Source organism: Diadema setosum, chromosome 18, assembly GCF_964275005.1.
Source record: "Diadema setosum chromosome 18, eeDiaSeto1, whole genome shotgun sequence".
Taxonomy (NCBI): Eukaryota; Metazoa; Echinodermata; class Echinoidea; order Diadematoida; family Diadematidae; genus Diadema; species Diadema setosum.
The window spans coordinates 32,110,013-32,133,173 of NC_092702.1; the positions used below are offsets into that span (position 1 = coordinate 32,110,013).

General features: G+C 38.9%; 1 protein-coding gene across 1 annotated transcript; it reads left to right on the forward strand.

Annotated features, from left to right (window-relative positions):
• The first annotated feature begins 225 nt into the window (after positions 1-225).
• On the forward strand, positions 226-22,225 carry LOC140241769 (MSL complex subunit 3-like). Its single transcript, XM_072321519.1, has 12 exons — positions 226-330; positions 3,933-4,015; positions 5,863-5,958; positions 8,236-8,312; positions 10,397-10,440; positions 11,859-11,972; positions 12,654-12,850; positions 13,562-13,723; positions 14,778-14,969; positions 15,464-16,026; positions 18,176-18,260; positions 21,275-22,225. The coding sequence occupies exons 1-12, from the start codon at positions 226-228 to the stop codon at positions 21,393-21,395; spliced, it is 1,839 nt and encodes a 612-aa protein (XP_072177620.1). The 3' UTR covers positions 21,396-22,225.
• The last annotated feature ends 936 nt before the right edge of the window (positions 22,226-23,161 follow it).

The window sequence follows — 23,161 nt, forward strand, 5'->3', positions numbered from 1 at the left end:
ACACGGAGACTTTCGATCATTTCTATGTCTATAGGATCTCCCTGCTCGTGGCATGCTGGGCGAAATTCTTTCGGCCGAGTTCTTGGCCGACAGGAATAACAATGCATTGTATGCTTTGTATTATTGTTTGGGTACGTACACGGCGTGTGTGTGTAATGCAATGGCACGGGCACTGGCTGCGGTAACACACATAGCTAAGCTCACGTTACTTTTATACCGAAAAGCATGATCGCGACGAGAGGATTGAAACCTGCTGTTTTTGGTGTGGGAGAAAGAGTTCTTTGTTTCGAACCCGATCCGACGAAGGTCAGGGTTTTATATGACTCGAAAGTAAGTATACAGAGAAAGTATAAGTAAAACAATGTTCGGGAAGGAAGGGAAACTTCTGAAATTCCGTGAGATATCCTTGGTGCTTTACTCGATGGTTGAGGCGCGTGAGAAGATTACGTTGTCCCACATCTTGATATTTGTGTGTGGTTGTCAGTTTCCGTAGTGCAGGTGGTGTGTCTGTAGTTTCTACTAGATTCTAGATATCTAGAACATAGGCGGATCTATTATTTAATTTAAAAAACTAAAAAAGTAAGGCAGAGTACAGAACATCTAACAGTCTCAATTTGGAGGAAATGATCTGAGTTTTCACCATTCCCAGCCCAGCTCTTGTTTCGTTAGGAGTTTCCCATTTTCTTGGTAATTTTACTCAATTTTCAATGACAATGACCTGATGACATGTAGAAACTCTAAAATTTACACTCTCCTACTAAAATAGTAAATTTTAATTAATGTTTTATTAAAATTTAGCATGTTTAGACCCTACAGTCCTAGTTAAGTTAGTAGTAATCTACTCCTACTATTAAAGCTAAACGTTTATGCCTAACTGTGAAACACAGCCCGAACGTCAAACGCAAAGCGTTTGGGCTGTGTAGGGAAGGATATTGACACAGATGTAGTCACGGTAGAGTGGAGGTTAGATTTGCGGGTAAAATTAAACTTTACTTGATGATATCACACAGTGACCATTACATTCGTTCTAGTAGTAACGTTTTAGTCTAGTGTTGATGTGTAAAAGAGTTTCTTCCTATTCCTAAGACCTGTCCTTGGTGTAACTGTGATCAAGTCTATTGTTAGAGTTTGGGCTGCACGCGCTGTAAAGTTTGAATAGATATGACATGAAGACGTGAGTGATATTACAGTGTATGTACAGTGTTAACAAAATACAACAATTAGGCCTACATTGTATATGATATCAGTATGAGATAACTGCGACCAGCAGTCCCAACGTACAACGTACAGTGTTGGGGCTGCGCCGTTTTGGCCTCGATATTTTAATGTTGTACCAAACGGGTGCCGTTCCGGCGCTGTATTTCCTTAATTTTTCAACAAAAACTACTGGGAATACTTACATGGGTGGACTAAACCTAAATGATTCACATCGGCGACTGTTTGATGCATTTCATTGCTTATGATGCAGAAAATGCTGTCTTATAAGGCAAATATCTTCAGCTCACCGATGCTCACTAAAACTCACAATCACTTGCACATGCGCACACAATGCATTCAGTGCAGTGCATTGACAGCGGTATTACTCGCTACATGATGCATATTCACCGTGCGATGATGCATTATTCATATCCTTTTGCGTCCGTAACGTTGACGTCAATATTTACGCATGCGTAGATGTGTACTGATGGATACTGTATACACGTTCAAAATAGCAGCAAAGCTCTCCACTAGGGCAGACCGCCTACTCCTAAAAAATGTGGAAAATTATGCAGTTTCCAGATAAATTGGTGAGAAGGATCAGGGCAATGGGGTAGTGTATATTTCATTTTATATTGTCACTGTGTTTATGATGGACATTTAGCCATGGTTTATTTGTGAAGTTGCCGTATATGTGGCAATAGGGAGTTGTTCGTGATTCTCACTTGAACGAAACTGCGGGGTAGCCGCCAGGACCCCGCCGCAGAGCGGCGGGTCTCCGGGGCTAAGTATGAGATTTTTGAAAATGAGAAATTTTTTTTTTTCATTTATTTTGGTCCATAGATATTCTGATAGGAGGTAGGACCATCAAACTTTCAATGTTAATGATTTCACTTGTCAAAACAAGCCATTAGAAATGGTAGTGTGCAGCTGTGTTTATACAAGTTACAACCAGCAGTGTATACAACTGTAGTTGACCATACCTGGCTACAGATGCATGTATTATAGAAGCAAGGTGCATTACACTGTCAACAGATTTTTGCACATTGTCATTTTGCTCACAAGAAGTCTTCATAGATCTGCAATATGCTTATGGTCAAATCAGTATGCAGGATCCCTGCTTTGATTTGACTAAGGATCACTTAACCCGTTGAAGAGGATTCTCAAGAATATTCGGGCAGGTGTCTATGGGAAAATGTGTTTATAGCAAAATCAGTCCGTCCTCAATAGGTTTTAGAAACCATTTAGAAAGATGCATTGTGCTCACAAGGTTATTTTGGTGGTAACAGAGACAATGCTATTTTAGATTTACAGTTATTTAGAAGCTTTTAGTGGCCTAAAGGAGTAAAAATAACATAAATGAAAAGTTGTCAAGCCGAGAGTTGGGGGGGGGGATGCCAGAGGAGTCACAATTTGTGTTCATAAAGGCCCGGTCCCACTGGCCGACGGACACAAAGCGTATGCAGAAAGGACACAGCGGACGAGCAAAATTTCGGGGATGGCTTCATCCGATTTCATCCGCTCCAGAAATTGACAAAATTGGCGGTAACAGAACGGAAGTAGAACGGACGTGGGTAGTATGTAGCGGGGATGTTAAACGGATGTTCATCGGAAGCCTAGCGGATGAAAGCGGATGGAAGGGGATGACAGCTCCGAAGGGGTTACCGGAGATAATTGCGAAACGGACGCATAGCAGAAAAAGCGGATGCAGAGTGGATGCAGAGCGGATGCAGAGCGGATGCAGGGGGGATGCTTTCGAAATGCTTTATATACGAGATGCATACGCTTACATCCTTTCTATTAACGTGCTATTAACGATGTAAAGACGTTCCACGTACCATATCTTTCCTCCCTCTTTCCGTTTTTAGCTGCAGCGGATGTGAGTTGCGAGGATGCCCAGAGGATGTAGAGAGGATGCAGCGGACGTTTAAGGGATGCCGCACGGACATACAACGTTTGTTGCTCGTATGTCGCGGACTTACATCGTACACAGCGGAAAGTTCATCCGTTCTAAAAGTTTTAAGCAGCTTAAAACTTTTTGCGCGGATGAAATCACAGTGGACGGATGCTCGATGGATAGAGCGGATGAAACACGTATGCGATGGGTACACAGCGGATTCGTAGCGTTTTCCAACGGATGGCAAGATTTTTTGTACGCTTTACATCCTCTTTGCATCCGTAAGTGCAGTGGGACCGGGCCTTTATGTACAGCAGTGGACAGAGAAATACAAAGTCGGGATCAAAATTGATATTTTTGTATGTTTTCAAATTCATGAATAGCACCCCACTCGTGAAATTTGCAAAAATAGAAACCCATTAATTTGAAATACACATTTGGTGTTTACTGTACTCTATAGTGTTTTGGTTGGTTTTGCGAATTATGTGTCAAGTTCCTCCTGCACTGTATATGGTACATGTATGCTGTTATCAAAACTTTACAGGCAGATAAAAAGATTCATACCTTCTGCATTTTTATACTTGCCTGTGTCCCTGTATCATTAAGCCCCCTCTTCTGAAGAAGTTACAGTTTCTTCCACTTGCTTTTGTTATGCACTTCAGTCATGGTGATGAGCCTATTGTTTGGTAGAATCACATTTGGTATCCTCACAAGATATTCTAAGTGTGAATTGAATTTTTACTACACGCACTGTGTAATTTAAAAGTTAGTAACCTGTGGAGTCATGAATTGTATGCATACACAGTAAGAGTTGCACCATCATATTTCTCCCCGACAGATCCTAAAGGTGGACTGGACTCGTGATGAAGGGGGAAAAAGAGTTCCAGAGTACCTGGTCCATTTTAATGGCTGGAATCATAGGTGAGATACATGTACAACATCATAATTTCAGTAAATATGACATTTATTTAGTACACATCGTGCTTAGGAACCAAAAGGCCAAATCTGTATTTTACCCTTTGACTTGATGTACGCAGTAAAGTAGCCTTTCCATGGCCAACATAACAGGGCAAGGCAACAAAGAAATCAATCTATTTATCAACCAAACCTTTGATGAAGGAAAACACAGTTCTTATTAATATAGAATGATTTGAAATTCATCACAAACTTGATTAATACTAATTACAGCATACTGTACCTTGTATTTAAAGAACCAGCACCCAACCCTGCTTCTCCACACTATTAAAGCAAATGAAGCAAGAAATCAATCTTTAGGAGCAGAGGATACAAAGTTGTTCAAATTGCACAGGTGTCTCTGGGCCACGAGTTTGTGCATTTGAATTTAGTAGTGTGTGTTAAAAGCCATGAGAAGAATTTATAGGCATCTGAATCGTTTGTTAAAGGCCACTGAAGAGGTATCTTATTGCAGCTCAATTTTGCTGTGCTATGGAGAGGCACCAGGGGAATTCACATTCTTTTTGTAAAATGAGACTTTATGACAAGTTTATGGGCTCAAATGTACAAGAATACCACCCAATGTTCATGGGGGATAATAAATTGAGTGCAGTCAAGCAGAAAGGTACATTTCATCCTAATTAAAAAAAAAAAAAATCAAATTTGGATATAAGATAAGGAAGTATGGAATATAAATGCATGCGTGTACATGTTTCATGAGATGGTGCTGTTGGTAGCAAGCATAATATCACCACTGACATAGGCCAATAATGTCACTGAATCTCAAGTCTAATGTTGGTTTGGATACAAGATAGTGAACTGTATGATTATGTTTTGCGTTGATGATTTAGTAACTACCACACCATTTCCCTTGATGTTGCACAATAATTGTTCATGTACAGTTGCATTATCTACAGGTATGATTGCATTTTAACATTTTCAGTGTGAATTGAAAGTAATTAGGTTGTTTCCAGATCTGGAGGGTACTGAAAAGTGAAAGTGTACATACCATCCATCCATAATACAGTATGCAATTGTATGTACATAACATGCATAGACGAGTTGTATATAAACCTATACAGATGCAGATCAGGGATTCCAGTGAATGATAATTGATGGATCATAATTACAGTGTACGTACTGTATGTGCTTATATTCATGTACACTGTATGGTATGTCTATCAATGTTCAGGATACAAAATGTATGTGCAGTTGATGGTCAAGGGATGTTTAACATTTATTAAAATGCATGGTACTATGACAGTGAATGCCATGAATGGATAGTGGAATTGGGCCAGTAGTAAGCCGACCAGGAGGGCATTTCTATTTGTGCAAGAAAGTTGTTAGTGTTATCCTTATGAATGCAACCAGCCTCATTTTCTTTCATATTATCCAAGTATTCTGCCTGTAAACAATTCTGGCCCTTTTATCATGAGTTTGATACACTGTGTACAATTTACTTTGGATACATTACCCAGGGCTGCATGCTAACCCATTTTTTTTTTTTTTTTTTCTACTGGTCTGACCTGTCTTTCAGACTACTCAATGTAGTAGATACCCAATTTTTATGTGTTTTACTGGTCCATTCCTGAAAAAGTTACTGGTCTGACATCAATTTTTACTGGTCAGAGACCGTCGAACCTGTGCCAGTGTGCAGCATTGCATTACCCTCATTCCACCCATCTTCCCCCCCCCCCCAAAAAAAAAAAAGACACAACAATTTGATTGGGAATGTTTCTGTGTGAGTGCTCCTGGACACATGTATAAAATGCTTGTAAACACACGTGTGGAAATCTTGTCTGTCCTATCTGCAGCTGGGACCGATGGGCTCCAGAAAACTTCATCCTCAAATACACAGATGATAACCTGGAGCTGCAGGAGAAGTTGCAGAAGGAGGCAGAGGAGAAGATGTGAGTAATGTTGACAGAGCGCCGTTTGTTGTATATTTTGGTCACATGTTGGTTGCACGTAAGTCACAGATATTATGTATATGACGACACACTAGAATTTGCTATCTCTATTGGAGGTTTGTGGTCCACCATGTGAAAGTGCATTTCTGTCAACTGTACAGACAAATGTCCCTTTTAATTTCATCACAGGTCTTTTTGTAACACCTTCTTTGTTACCTCCACCAAGAAGGTTGCATATGTTTTTGCTGAAGTTGGTTTGTTTGTTTTGTTTGTTTGTTTGTCAGTGTGCAAAATAACTCAAAGTTGTGAACAGATTGGGATTTTAAAAAAAAAAATTACAGGAAAAGTTCATCATAACACAAGGAACAGACGATTAAAATTTGATAGTGATCAAGGAATTTTTATGAAGTTTTGATGGATTTTGTCCAAATGGAGGCCTAAATTGATTGTTAATTTTCATCTTCTTCTTGAAAACCACATGACCACTTTTCACCAAACTTGGCAGGTAGCATCCCTAGGGGGATAGGATCTCAGCTTGTCCAAATGGGCACCATGCCCCACCTGGGAGGCCCCGGGGGGGGGGGGGGGGGGGGGGGGGGGGGTGGGGGGGGCCCTATTTGAACCCCCCAAAATTCAGGAATCTTTAAAATCTCTGGAATCAGAAGTGATAGAGCTAACAGTACATTGATGACTGTGGTTTCAAGTTTGTTCATGGCAGAATCAGGGGTGCCCTCTACCATCCCCTCCACTTGGGCAAACTGTGGCAGGGCTTCACGTCCTGTGAAAGCATAAGAAACAGAGTCTCTGATGATTCCCAACAGCCAAGTGTTGCGCTTACGTCACAAGCACAGAAATAGAGATGCAATTTAGAGTTTTCAAATTTCTGAGCTGCCGCACAACAGCTTCACTCTGCTAACGCAGCTCCATCTGAATCTTCCGCTTGACAAATAACCTTACGGAAGCCCTAGACGACAGCATCAGCTGCATGCAGTGTGATCATGGAACATGCTTCCTCGCAATGACAGGGAGCAAATTGATCGCCGTGTCCTGCGCAAGTACACAGAGAACAAATGGTGTACTGGTACATCCAATTATCAACAGGCTGTAAGTGGCTACACAGCTGATCTCGGCATTCCAGGGGTTGTTTACTTGATCATCAACAGCATGAAATTGAAACAACCAATTTTGTCGGCGAAGCAGCAAAATGGCAGGAAATGTTATGAAAATCGTTGAAGAGTTTGCTCTTGTAAGAGTGAGGAATGTTTTCAAACAGTTACATGTAATGGCTCCTTTCTATACTCATGCATGTAGATTAAGTTGCATGTGCTAAGCATACTAAATTTGATACGTGTATGTCTTACCTTCATATGTGCAGTTTATAGTATCAGTGAAAAAAGGAAATACTGTGAACAAATTTGCAAAGATGGGCCGGTAGGATTACAGAGTCGCAAGTTCATACAGTACATGTACAATGTAGATTTGATAAGTGCTTTTAAAGACTTATTTGAAACAGTTTAGGAAGAATATGATGAATTTCTTTAATAAGAGTTTGATATTTTTGCATGTCGTTGAATTTTTGATAGCATCAAACTCCTGAAATTTGCAACAAAGAAAAAAGAAAAGAAAAACCCAGCGAAATACATGGCATATAGAGTATATCATGTGAACAAGTTCCTCAAATGTGTGTACAGCATGGCACAGCTTTATACACTTCTACTTCTGTACATCAAACATACCATGTCAAGCATACACCTGTATGTGTCAAATTACACTGTATTGCATTGAGGGAATATTTGGGCTTTTAACATGGAAGAGTTACTCTTCTTGTTGACAGGCTGGACTACTAGGATTTCTGCTGTAATCAAAACCTCAAATATTGACCTTTTTTTTTTTTTTTTAAGAAAGTGAAAGTAAGTAAAGCATCATAAATGAGAAAGGAAGTGTCATTTGAAGCGTGTGTTTTTGTTTTTGTTTTTTTCTTTTCCCCGGCTGCTTTCCCAGTCTGAAAAGACTAGTAGGGTAGAGTAGTTTATTTTATTTAATTGGGGTCTGTTTCATGAAAGTCTTACGAGAGACTTTTTTGCTCATAAGACACCACACTTGTGAGAGACTTCATGAAATGGATTTTACTTCTCTACATACAGTGTAGCTGCATATGAGCGATTTTGGCCATTCTGAGATTTACGTGAAGACTTTGATGTGATTACTTCATGAAATGGCCCCCAGATACCTTTATATGTTTGCACTTTTTTGTTTTGTTTACTTGTGTTTCAACAGGAGAAAGAAAAGGAGGAAGAGAACTTGGTCAGAGATCTTGGAGGAAGCCAAGCTACAGAGGGAGAAACTAGCCAAAGGTATTCACAAAAGTGTTTCTTTACTTGCTCTTTATGTTGAGAGGGATGGAATATACTATAGCTCAAAGATTTTTTTAAATTTTTTTTTAAAGATCCTATATGTCGCAATGTTAACATATCGGATACAAATATGTGATGAATTTTTAAGTGACATCAAGATAAAATCAGAAGAACAGGGTGTGACCAGGTATTTAAGCTTGTTAATGCTGCAAAGATGATCAAACGTGTGACTTGCCATTATGCATTCAACTACAGAATACTAGCCACTTGATAGAGTAGCCATATGATGTAAATTTGATTTCGGCTGTGAACAATTTTCTGACACAATCAGTTGCCGACCTATCATATTCGTGCATTAGCACTAAAATTGTGTAAAAGTACACTACAGGATCATTAAAAGCTATTGAGTGGATAATTTTTGCAGGTAAAACAGGTGGAATTAGTTGTATAATTACAGGCAATCTGACGTGTATTACATTCTTCAGACTAAATAGGGAACCCTAAAGGCATGTGTTTGTATCAACTGTACAAACAAATCTTTTATATCAGTGATGATATCACCATTATTATCAAGCCGCCACATCAAAGGCAGCTGTAGGTGTTGTGTTTTATTCAATTCTGCATCCCTTTTTGGCATGTATGGAAAACAAAACACTCCACATATTTTCTTGGTACCTAGCCAAGGTACAATGTATACCTGCATGAGATGGTTACGTGCGAATTATAGAATCACGGGCAAAATCCCTCAGGTCCAGTTGGTGAAAGGTCGGAGAACTTTAGCTAAAACTGTCATTTTCGGTTTCAGCTGTCATTTCATAACATAATTTGTATTGCTGAAACGTTTTGGAAGGGTAAGAGGGAAGTAGACTACTGCATACATGTACATGAAATTCTAGTTGTGAAAGGTCACTTTTAGGTGTTGCTGTACTTTTAAAAAAAGGGGGGGGGGGTTCCAAAAATTCAGCAAGACTGTCCAGTGAAGATGAAAGATAATAAATAGGGTCAAAATACTGTGAAAGTGAATATTTTTGCATGAGTTATTTTTCGCACTTGGTCAGGTAAGATGAATTTTGCATGTTTTTAATTCTACGGAATTAGGATATTAATGACTGGAACATATGGCGTGCAAAAATATTCGGGTCCTTTTATTTTCGCGCGAGCTTCTGGTTGCACAAAATTGCGAAAGTTTTCACTTTCACAGTGAGTTGCAATTATTTGCATGACCATGATAGTGCAGATGGGTCTTAGGACACTGTGCTTTGGTCAAAAAAATAACATTCTCCCCCATAACTTCAGCTCGGGATGTCCAGTGGCAATATATGGCAAGAAGGATGGGAAATTATACAATTTTAGTTGCCTGAACTGTCAGAGGAAAAGTACAAAGGTTGCGAGATTAGCCAAGATCTCTTTTTTTTTTTCTTAATGGCCTTACTGTGGCATAAGTCCCTGGGTAACATCATTTTGTGTAATGGATAGAAATACTTTGGGAACACAACATTTTCTTGTTGCAGAGAGGACTAAAGGTCAGTCCATATTCAGTGGGCAAGTTCAATGAAATTCATCAACAGAAATGCCTTTATATGCATTTACTTCTGGAAAATATAGTGATTTCATGAGAAGTACAGGTGTCCCAGTGGACAACCGTATGCGCATTAGAAGAAATGTCTTATCTGGACCTAAAGATCCTATTTAGCTGAGGGAGCAATGATTTAAAAACTGTTCAAGATATCACATTTAATGCATATGTGTACACTTGTAGGTCAGTTGTATCACAAAACATCCTGCTTTATAAAATTTTTGCAATAAAGCGTAAAACATACAAATATAAGGAGATATCACTGTGTTTCTCAATAAACCATAACTGTAATAGAGGTTTAGTCTAGAAACATTTTTATTACAACTATTGTTCACATCTTGTATATTTAACAGTACTTAACATCGATTACACTGCTTCAAAATTTTACATTGGTTGTTTCTATCCCTAACTCACAGTTTAGAACTATTTTGAAGCAGTAATGCTGGGTTTTTGTTTCATTTGCAAATGGTAAATCATGCCTGTAATATGATGCTTTGTCTCTTTTCAGAAAACAATGCAAGCTCTACTGAAGGAAGCTATGATGACAATTCAGTAAGTGTGTTACTATCATTAAAGGACAAGTTCACCTTCATTAACATAGGGATTGAGAGAATGTAGCAATATTAGTAGAACACATCATTGAAAGTTTGAGGAAAATTGGACAATCCGTTCAAAAGTTATGAATTTTGGAAGTTTTTGTGCAGTCACCGCTGGATGAGAAGACTACTGCAGTGTATGATGTCACATGCGTACAACAATATAAGGAAAATATAAAGAGAATTTCACAAAATTTCATCTTTTGAAAAAAAGTACACATTCCCTTGACTCGTTACTGACATATGTTATGGGTAGTATTATTCCCATTGCCTTTAGAAAGAGGCAAGTCAAGTGCTCTTTTATTATGCAAAAAAAGTGAAAATATGTTGAATTTTCTTTACATTTTCTTTATACTGTTGTACTCATATGACATCACAAGCCTTAGTAGTCTCCTCATCCAGGGGTCCAACACAAAAATTTTAAAAATTCATAACTTTTGCATCGATTGTCCAATTTTCCTCAAACTTTCACTGATGTGTTCTACTAATATTACTGCATTCTCTCAATCCTTATGTTTATGAAGGTGAACTTGTCCTTTAATAACCCTTAGAATTGTAATATTTTATATTATTTTTCTACAAAGTGCAATTTAAAGACACAATTCAGTGTATTTGCTTTCTGTGACTTTTCATTTTTTCTTCAAATCTTTCTTGTACTTGTGGAAAAAATCTGGCCTCATTCATCATCTTTGATGATTTCTACAACTAGATAATTATGACAACTAATTGTGATCTTTCTGTAAGTTTAAGAACATATTGACAATGGTTTCCAAGCCCCATGTATATGTAAACTTTCCCCATTATCCATACACCTGTCAAGTTCTGACAGCCTTTTGCTTTTCAAAGTATTTTGTAATTTGTGGATTTGATTTCTTCACCTTCATTTCAAACAACTATCTGTCAAATTCTTTCAGATGAAATCTAACTTTGAAAAAAAAAAATGATAAAAAATTTAATAGTGCCCAGCTAAAACATCAACTTGAAAGTCCGGTTGGTATTTAATGAGGTAAGAAGGGCAAAATTATGCAAAAAAAAGGAGTTTGAAGGTCAGTCCTCAAACTAAAAGGTCAAGATTTATCAACTTCATCTTCAAAGCCCAGGTTCATTGGGGGTATGGATAATGGTAGAAGCTGGGGGCATTCTATTTCTTCTAGTCATCCATGAGAGGGTTTTAAAATTGTTACAAAATTATGATCAGGTGGAGGCAGAATTTTTTACTGCCTATACTCATAGCTTGAAAATGGTGCAAGGTTTCCATTGTGTGTACCAGCCATAATATTTGGTAAAAGAAATGTGAGATTAAAACCTCGTTGTTGTATGATTATGTCGCTTAATTTGTTGTGCCTATTCATGCTTGATAAATCATCTTGTCAGAGTGATAGTGATGACCAGAGTGATGAGGAAGCCGTGGAGGTACCCATCACCTTTCCTGAGGCTTTGTACGCCAAGCTGGAGGATGACTGCTACTTCATCACCACCAAGCAGATGGTAAGCGTGATGATTGTGGGGGACTGTCTCATAGTGGATGAGACTCCTGACTCCCAATCGGAGGACCTGAGTTTGATTCCCGCCCAGTGCTCTGGTGTCCCTGGACAAGATGTTTTTTACTCACAGTGTCTTTATTGACCCAAGTGTATAAATAGGTACCTTGTAATGCTAGGGTAATGATAAGGTCAGAGCCCTCTGGTAGGGTAATGGTAACACTACCTTGGATATAGAAGATCTTATTATCATTATCATTATGAGAAGTGATAATAACAGCAGGGCCCTCTGGTAGGGTAGTTGTAACACTACCCTGGATATAGAAGATCTTATTATCATTATCATTACGAGAAGTTTACTACAACCGCGTAATAAAGGCACTTACAATGTACGTCCGAGTTTGGTCCCTTTTCTCCTCTGTACCTGTGTGTGTGTTCCTTGAATTGTCTTTTTTGCAATTTTGTATGCTTAAACTGTTGTCCATCTCATCTTATTCTTCCTTAATACAGCAGAATCAAGTTCCCTTTTCATTTTTCATTCTGTCACTTTCACTTTTTTTTTTTACGTCATCATCATCATCCAAACTGGGTTTTCTTCTCGTTTGCCTGCCTACTTTGTTTTCCAGTGTACAGTCGCCAATAGCAGCCCTAACATCTTTTACTCTTTTTTCCACCTGCCGTTGTGTAGCTGGTTCAGCTGCCCCCTGAAAATACTGCCCTCGCTGTTATGGAGACCTACCTTCGTGACTTTGCCTACCGCTGCCAGGCACACAACGTGCGGGTCCACGTCAGGCAGCAAGGCACAGCCGGCATGCCGGGGAGCCTGGCCTCGGCGAACACGAACAACGGGGACAGCATCACCCCTCCTCCTCTCCCTCAGTACAAGTAGGCTATCATCCAGCAATATGCTGCTCTTGGGGCCATGGCTACACCTCTCTGGGGTTTTTAATATCACATGACACAAGCAGCTTAAGAATTAAAGTCATTCAAAAATAACTGATAGAAAAAGAGTTGTGTTACTTTAAAAAGAAAAAGGAGGTAGTAGTCTTCATTTAAACCAGCTTTGTGATTTTGAAACATAGTAGATGTACAATGTAGCTCCTGTGCAGCTTTGTGTGTTTAAATGTGTCACCACTCTCACATTGTGGTAATCATGGAATGTTTGATTAATGGGACTTGTGTTGCAAAGGATAACTTGAAGTTGCTTACTACAGTGCATTCACAGAGTTATGTAAACAAAACAAAGAAAATCTGAGAAACCTGCTGAGAGAGCATGAGCTCAAATATTGCACTTTAGAGTATGCCAGACATGATCAAGACATGTTTTGTTTGTTTGTTCTTATTTGATTGTAAAGAGATTGCTATGAGACTTATGATTTTTCTCATTTGCTGTCGTAGTTCAAGTGTTCATATAAACGAGAAGCAGGTGTTGCTTGTAAAAGTGCTATATACTTACGGATTTTAATGACAATGCTACCTTATTTTGCAGCAGCATCTTATCATCTAGTCATTTTGTGTGTTATCTGGTGTCTTAACGGTTGCAGTCTTGATTTCACAAAGTTCTTCTTTTTCCCCCATCTTGTGTCCAACCGCTAGTGTTGACTTGTGTCGAGAAGTGATGGACGGCATCAGGATTCTGTTTGATTTCCTGCTACCAACCAACCTCCTGTACGACTGCGAGAGAGCACAACACAGGCAGCTGTACGCACAGCGACAACTCTCCAACAACAGCCCCAAGGAAGGACCCAAGACAAAACTGTATGCTAATTTTGGCTTGTACAATTGTCTGCAAAATTATTCATGTGTACCTCTCAATTTCTGTTTTGATTATACCAATTTCTCATAAAATAATGTATTTGTGGTGGCAATCATGCATCAGTTTGATACCTTATATTGTCATACGAAAAATCATTACATTTCCAATTCCATTTCATTAGATTAGATCTCATTAGGTTAACCCTATTCCCACGAGGGGGGCATTTTGGCCCCCCTCGACGTTTCGCGTGATTATTCCGCAACGCAAGATGCTCTCGCCACAACATTTTACAACTTTTTTCTTTCAAATATCGTGCAACTTTTGAGACCAAATTTGTCTCTCCCAGGCATACTGTTTTGAAGCCACGCCCCTTTGAAAACAATTTGTCGACCAAAAAATTGCTCAAAGACATGATTTTGTGTCCAAATCCAATGTAAATTGTGTTTTTGCAATTAATTCATATAAAAATAAATATTTTGACTATCAATGGCTGATAACGATTTATTTTAGCCTGATTATGCTTTAAAAAGTTTCTGCGACAAATTTTGACGAAAAAAACCCAACAAAAACAAAATATAAAAAAACAAAGAAATACATAAGAAATTCAATTAATAATAAAATACATAAGAAATCATTATGAAGCCAAATTTTTGCTTCGATGTTATTGTTGAGGATATTGAAAAGAATATGTTCACCAAAAATTAGAAGTCTTGGAGCTTTATTTTTTTATTTATTGGCAAAAAAAATTATTTTTGCATAAATTAGCATAAATTAATTTGAAAAAACCTAACTATACAGTCTTGTAGATTACATTGACCTCTACCTTAGTAGAGGATTGTGGGATCCACGACCGAGATCTGAAGGAGGGGGGGGGGGGCCAAAAAGCCCCCCCCCCTCCCCCTCTGGTACCTTGTGCTTCATGATTGCCGAAGTTTTGTCATTTGTATGAACCTACTTTTTGCATTCTGATAAAAAAAAAGAAGAAGAAAGAACTGAGATGAAGGTGACGCTCTTCCAAATTCTATACTAACAGAAGATTTCACTTCTGTCCCCCAGAACTGTCAACGGCAGTGTAAAGACTACGAGAAGGCGGAGTCTGTCGCCTAGCAAAGAGACTCCGCCCATCCTGGAGCCCCAGACACCGGGTCCTAACGACCCCCCTCCCATCCTGAAACCAGAGCCTGTGATGGAGGAAAAAGAAGAAAAGGAGGAGAGAGAGCCAGCCCCCGCCAAAAGAGTCACCAGGAGGTAAAAGTGCTCACCTGTCAGACAGGAGCCCCCGTTAAAGATGCAACAAAAGTCAATAAGAGGAAGTTATCCCGTGTCACGTACACTGCATAATCAGAACTACCACTTGCCTCATCTTATTTTAGCTGAAACACTTCCATAGCCCCCTTTTCTTGTTTAAATGTGGTAACTATTAATATAGGGTAGAGGAAAAATAAAGAGCCACGAAGGGATAGAATTGATGAGAACCTTTAGATAAGAAGATTGTTCGCAGAGCAATTCTGAATTTTCCTGTAATGTTTGAAAAATATGTTTTGTATATTTTAGTCAGTGTAAAGGGTTTCAAAACAAAAAGAATTTAGAAGTTTGAACAGAAGCACTGAAAGCTTTGACATTCAAACACACCACCATGATGTGAATTTCATTAATTTGAAGTGTTATCACTGATACTGATACTGTATTATTACATTTACACCTTGATATCTACCCGGTATGTCTTTGTGATAATACCATAGATCATCAACAAGTAACTACAATCAGCCCACACCGACCCCAGCTACCAGAGAGTTGCGCTCATCCGATAGCAGTCGACGGAGGAGCACCGATGCCAAGCCTGTCTCCACACACAAGCGTGAAGACACAGATGCCAAAGAAACAGTCAACCATCATCTCCCGATCAGGAACGTCCGGCATTCAGCCCGCCTCGCGTCCCATTCCTCCTCCTCATCCTCCCCACCCATCATCCCAAACATGGACAGCATCCCGTCGCTGGAGGCTTCCACCGTGGCGTCGGAACCCACCCTGCCGGTGGCGGCATCGTCGCCGGCGAGGGCCGCCCTTAGCAACGGGGACGCCGACCGTGCGGCGAAGCCCAGGGACAAGGCTTCGTCCGCCGCGGACGTGGGCAAGATTCCGCAGATGTCGGACGTGAGCATCAAGCAGGAGGAGGGAACAACAGATGACAGGGTCTTCAGCATCGAGAAGAATTGTTGGAAGCTGCTTCCAGATAATGCTAACTACAACGGAGCCGAGCCTCCCTGTAGAGTCTATGGGGCTCAACACTTGCTCCGGCTGTTTGGTAAGTTGTGATAATTACTAATCATGATAATTTATGGGACTTAAAGACCCGGTATTGTGGGGATACCATGGAGTGGAAAGGCTCCCCCAACTTGGATATTTTCGGGAATCCCCGTAACAAATTGTGTACAGCTTTATAATTGATCTCTTTGTAAGTTTATGCACAGTCAAGATTCTTCAGAGTCAACTGTTACTAATGAGTTTATGCTTCGATGCCCGTATTCGCTGACACGTGACTGATGGACACTATTCCTAGTTTTCATCTGTGCCCCAGTGGGCAGCGAATGAAGGTTTTATCACTTGAACCACCCATGAATGCCCAGGCTACAGGGTCTGTAAAATGTGCCAAATCCACTCTGCAGAATGCTCAAATGGTAGTAAACAAAGAACAGATTAAGGTCCATACAAAATTGACACAATCGCTTAAAAAGTATAGCATACATTTTGAGGTGATTCGTAAAGGAATGAGGTAATTCACATTTCTTTATGTCTTCAGGAAGGTTGTTCATAAGGAAGGCCTGGCACACAGGCTCTTTCTCCTCATGTTTCAGTTGACTTTAGAATGGCAAAGGCTTAAAAATCTGATGAGTGTGATTTCTTAGCAGGTACACAAATACTTACCACAGAAATTTTTGAGAAGCTAAAGCTTGAATGTAGTGAAAACAAGCAACAAAATAAAATAAAACAAAAACGTAAGATTTTTTAATTATCAGTGAGCAAGGTTCGAGGTCATAACAGGACAGGACAGATCTGTGAGTGATTGTATGCCACCACCACAAAGTGTTGCCAAAGGCATTATGTTTTCAGGTTTCCTAATCAAACCTGGACTAGATTGACTGTCATTGTGCCTTGGAGGTCTATGAGTTATTTGCATCGTGTGATAGACCGTGGCATGAAGGCTGTACTATGCAGCATTTGCCCTTGCATATTTCACAACCGTGTTGAGCATACGTTTAAGATTGTTCAAAGGGATGTTATGGTATTGGTTGAAGTGAGGATTCAGCCTTTAACTTTTTGCAAGATACTTGAAACCACTGTATGAAATGTTAGAGAGCATACAATTCTGAGAGGAATTCAAAGTTCATTTGATGAAAATCAGTTTGGAAATGGCTGAGATATCCTAGACAAATTAAAACAAAGCGATCCTTATAAAAGGTGGGTCCCACCTTTTATTAGGATCGCTTTGCTTTGGATATCTCAGGTTTTTGGTTATCTCACAAAATCATCATCAAAAAAAGGTTGAAAACCTGTAGCCCCATCTCAGCCAAAACTGCACCATCCCTTGAACGATGTGTGTGAAAGTTTTTATCATCTATCATTCACAACAAGTCTTGCAAGTTTTATTTAACAAAGGTAGTTTAAGGCTAGTTTTGATATCAATTATGCAAATTTTGATTGTGTAAATACATAACAATAATGAAAGCATACATGTTTCATTATCCATGGGCTAAATTTGAACTATGGGCTTGATAAATTTTACCTTCATGAATGCGCACTACAGAGTCTGTCTGCAACCAGCACTACATACATGCTGAAAATTTATGTGGAATTCTGCTCTGCGGTTATTGTTGATTATAAGAGAGAGAACTTTTAAGCCAAATTATTATTTTTTGTGTGTGTAAAGATTCAATTAAAGAAATAGGTGCAAAAAGGTTTCATTCATATTCTCTCAATAAAGATAGGAGTCGTACAGTTAAAGCATGATAAGTAGAAGAGGTGATTATATTGTGCCCTTCCAATTCTCCCATTGGTTTATGTGTGAATACATGTATTATGACAATTGAATCGCATTGTCATCAAATGAGCAGGTAGCAGTAATTCTTCAATTTGTGCTTGAAATCTTCACTAGTGCTGTATATTTAGTGCCCCAGAATGACATGATGTGGCAGGCATTTCTTAATTTTTTTTTTTTGAGTTGTCTTTAAAACAGGAAATGGCAGATTTGTATTTTTAGCAAGTTAATGTTTTAATAACAGATACATGTCTGTGACACATTTTACGGCAGTGTGGGCGTTTCATATTTGAGCATGTTACAAAATGTGCCGCGATCCAAAAATGTGTTTCTTTTTTTTTTTTTTTTTTTTAAAGTGAAGAGGTGGAGAATTCTCGTTAATTTGTATTGTTTCTAACTCCTGTCTTCCCACCCACAGTGAAGCTGCCAGAAATGCTTGGTCGCATGGAGCTCCCTCCCAAGAAGCTGAAGCCCCTCGTCAAGCACATTGAGATGTTTCTCAGGTAACGAGACCTTTGCGAGATGGAAAGGTCAACATCTCTCGCCTAGGTCAGTGATACTGTACGCATTGCAAGAAAAGCGAAAAACAAAAACACGGTTGAGAAGAACTGCGTCGTAGGAGTTAGTATAGTGATTCACTTCGTTTTTTTTCTTTTCCAACCTTAACTTACTCATTGCACTGTCCCGTGGCATGGCTTCAACACCTCAAGGACCCAAACGGACTTAGAAAAATTAGTCTGAAAAATACTGGGGGGCAGTTGACTCTTCAACTTAAAGGCAGAGTCTTGAGAAGAATGAGTTGGGTGGGTGCCCTTTAATAGCTTGGGTGAATGTGCAGATGTTCTAAATCTAGTCATTTTGTTTATTTTTGTTACTTTTTTGGCTATAGTAACATAAAATATATACAGTAAACCTTGCTTAAGTCGACATCGCATAAGTCGACAACTCGCTTAAGTCGACACGATAAAAAAGTCCCGATTTTTGCCTTTGTTATTCCTTGAAAATTTCTTCGTCTTAGTCGACATTTATAAGTCGACAACTCGCGTAAGTCAACCTGATTTTTGAGTGCCAACTGAGCTGAAATATGTGTTAATTTCCTCGTCTAAGTCGACATAATTTTTTTCTCTCAAAATCTTATCGCCGTTCTCTGAAAAAGAATTGTTTTCCCGCTCCGATTCGCAGCATTTCTACTCAGTAATTTGCAAGTGTACGGCGCGGTAGCGTCCGCGCCATGCGTCCATTGTCTTGTACGCCGTAATAGAAAGGGCATACACTCATTTACATTGGAGAATTACATGTAGTACCGGAAGCAGTTCACTTTCCCCCTTTTCTTCTCCTCGTTATTCTCAAAATGCACAAATTTTGTACACCTATAGGTCCTAGTAGAGAATCATTATCAGAACATGTAATATGTGTTTCTGTTTATCCGAATATTCTAACGTTAATTATTCCGAAGCAGAATTAGAAACATGGGCCCGTTTTTAGAAAATTAATTAAAATGCAACTACATGTAATTAAATGCAACTAAAAATCAATTGCAGGTGTATCAAATCACGAGCAACTTTGCATATAAACGCAAGTGCGTTGCTGAAAAGGCTTGCGTTTGACAATCATATCAAACTAGAAAAAAATTGTACGAACCTGAAACTCAATTGCGTTTAAACGCAACTCTAAAACTCAAATGAAGTCCATCAAAGCACGCGCAACGCTGTATTCAAACGCAAGAGCGTTGCAGAGAAGACTTGCAGTTTTCGTAAAAAAAACTAGAAACTGCGTTTAAAAGCATCTCTTAACATCTACGGAGGTGCGTTATTGTTGAAAAGTCTTGCATTATTTTTTATTTCGTACACAAAATTAAAAATTAAACGCAACTCTGAAAACGAAATGCAATTGCAAGTCCATTATATCACACGGAACGCTGAAAAGACTTGCGTTTGATAATCATACAAAACTAGAAAATTGTACGAAACCTTTTTTTTAAGTCAATTGCGTTTAAAGGCAACTCTAAAAATCAATTGAAATCCATCAAAATACGCGCAACGCTGTATTCAAACGCAAGAGCGTTGCAGAGAAGACTTGTGGTTTTCGTAAGAAACTAGAAACTGCGTTTAAAAGCATCTCTAAACATCTACGGAAGTGCGTTATTGATGAAAAGACTTGCATTATTTTTTATTTCGTACGCAAAATTAAAAATTAAACGCAACCCCGAAAATCAAATGCAAGTCCATCAAATCACACGGAACGCTGAAAAGACTTGCATTTGATAATCATCCTAAACTAGAAAATAAATTGTAAGAAACTTAAACTCAATAGCAGAATAGATAGAATAGACCGAACTTAGTCTGCACTAGCAGGGGAAAGACATCACAACGTTAAAACGTTTCAAACTACCGAAATGCATTCAACTTCACAAAATGTCAATGAAAAAATACATGTAGTAGCAAATTATTGTTACAGTTCGCGATGCCGAAGGTTTAAATCTCAGTCCCAAGTTGAATTACTCTGACGATGGAAAAAGATTTGTTTTTACGAAGGTTAGTAATCCGAAATATGTCGTTTTCGGATTAACAAACTTGTCTTCTTCTTTTTATTTCAGACTGGCCCGCGCCGTATAGAGCAGTAATGTTGCGAATCGGAACGCGAGAACAATTCATTTTCAGAGTTTGGCAATAGAAATTTAAGCAAAACAAATATGGCGACTTAGGAAGGGAAAATCACACATCCTATTTCAACTCAGTCGGCACTGAAAAATTATCTCGACAGAATCATACGAATTCACACGCATATCTGTGCAGCAACGCACATTAATTTAAATCGCAAAGTTGCATGCAATTTGGGGAATATGTGTTTGATTTTCAAATCAAATTCAAAACGTACAGTGTCTAGAAACGGGCCCAGGTTTCCGATCCCGCTCTCTCAAAATCTCTCTAGAGATTTGGGAATTGTGCGATGTCGTTACTAATCCGCGTGAGATTTATGCATGAACTAAAACATAATTGTTGCTAATGTCCAGGAGGGTACAGTTTTAAACATTTTCACATGATGCAGCTCTAATTTACACTTTTGCACATATTTCTGGAAGGGATTGACCTTTGTTTAATGTGCGTTATCATTAAGTGAGATTTCCTTTCATTTAATAGGTAAGCAGGCAAAATATAGCCAACATTAAGTTAACGTCCAAAATGAATCTTCAGATCGCTCAGCAAGACGGTGGCATCAAACCCCGTCATCAAAGGCACAGATGCACCTGTGGAATTCTTTTGTACATCAATAGAAAAGTGACAACTGTTTGAATAATTACAGCCAGTTGGAACTCCATCTCTTAAACCTCCTTGGTAACAGCCACTCTTTTCATCTCCCTTAGGAGGCTGCTACAAAATAGACAGGTTTGACTGATTTTTTTTTTTCCCCCAGTGGGGGGACATTGCTTGCCATCTGTCACACTTGTAGTTTTGATGGCTTTTGTATGGGTGATTGTAAACCTACCATGTCCTTATCACCTCTCATCGATCTACAGGTGGTTGTCTGCTACTGATCAGCTGCTTGAGTACTTCCCCGACAAGGCCTACATCAATGCGGCCGACATCAAGACGGACATCGAGACAAGCAGAGGGAGGCGCTCCCTCGTCCCCAAGTGAACAGCAGAGAGAGACGTAAACACCGGCGGTGTCTGACCATTGACTAACTGACCAATGGACTGACCTGTGTGTTCTGTGGTTGGATCCCTGGAGCGTCTACTTCCCATTGGTCTCTTTTTCAAATGAATCGGTCATTAGGTTACAGGGAAATATTCGAGTCGTTAGAGGACTGTGTATACCTTGGGTCAATGCAAGAGTGATTTGACACCCAGCATTTCTTGTTGAGTCTTTTTAGCCGGCAGTGTGAGATGATACAAGTTTAGGTTTGGTCCATGGCATTGTATTTTGATCCATTCCTTTCGCTCCAACTGAAAAAATGAATAAATAACAAAAAATGAAAAAGAATAAAAAATAAAACAAACGGGGGATGGAACTAGATTAAGAAGGGTAAATTATTGTATTCCAGGGTAATCATGGAGTTGCAGAATGAACCTGATGCATAGACAAATTAGTCTATAATAGAGTGCAAATGAAATTGAATTGCACATCACATATAAAGTGTTGCAGTTTTCCCTGTGCAAATTCCACGTTGCTCATTTCCCTTGGTACACTTTGACTGTGTATGAGCATGGAAAGGTATGAGGCGTTTGCTTCATGGTGAATCATCGTTCGTTGATGGCGGAAGCGGGGGCGCTGTTGCTGTATAACTTCATCTGCACTGCACAGATTGTCATGCTTGCATATGCAATTCAATTCAATTCAATTCATTTTTATTCGTCCAATAAAAAACATTACAGGAAATTCAATTCGGGATTTTTACATATAAATGACAAAGCATAACAAATTCACTATATACATATAGAGAGAACAACACGGAATAGTACTTAATAGATAGATAAATAACCGAACATGTATGCAAAGTTAAAGGGGAAGGCTAGTAACTGATCAGTGGGAATCAGTGGGAATACTGAGGGGTGATTGTTCCAATCCTTGTGGGATTCATTTAAGATTACATTATATATCTATTCTTGTGTGAAAATTATTTGCTTCAGAATGGTCTCATATTCAAGTAATGTGCAGTTTAATGTTTCCAGGTAAGCGTCCCTGGTCAGTGACGGGGCATTAATCTGCACATTACTTGAATATGAGACCGTTCTGAAGCAAATAATTTTCACACAACAGTAGATATATAATGTACTCTTAAATGAATCCCACAAGGATTGGAATAATCATCCCTCAGCATTCCCACTGATTCCCACTGATCGGTTACTAGCCATCCCCTTTAAACTGAAAAGAACAATTGTATAAAAACGTGGCATAAAAACCGACTCCATTGGCATGATGTCAAAAACCAACTCACTCTAAACTACAACACAACAAACAGATAAATACATACAAAAACAATATCAGTGATTATATCATCATATCACATAAATTTCTTGCTAAATCCACCAATATTGCACATAATCACTTCACAAATTCTGAGATATAATGATAATAACAAATATAATCATTGTAGTTGTACGTCAACTTGCCAGGGGGAAAAAAAAAAAAATATATATATATATATAAAGGAAGGATTAGCGGTAGAGAAAAGAAAGAACCTGTGAGAACCCCAACCAAGTCACGGCTGTGTTCTCAAAGCTGTCGCCCACATGACAGGCAAGAGCCTTCATACAGTGGAACCTCGTTACAAAGAGTTTGAATGTAACAAAACCCTTGTATCACATCTGATTTTGCAAGGTCTCAACTTTTTTGTGTTTCTTTATTTTTTTACACTGTACTTGGATATAAAATTAAAGGGATTGTATAGTATTGGTTGAGGT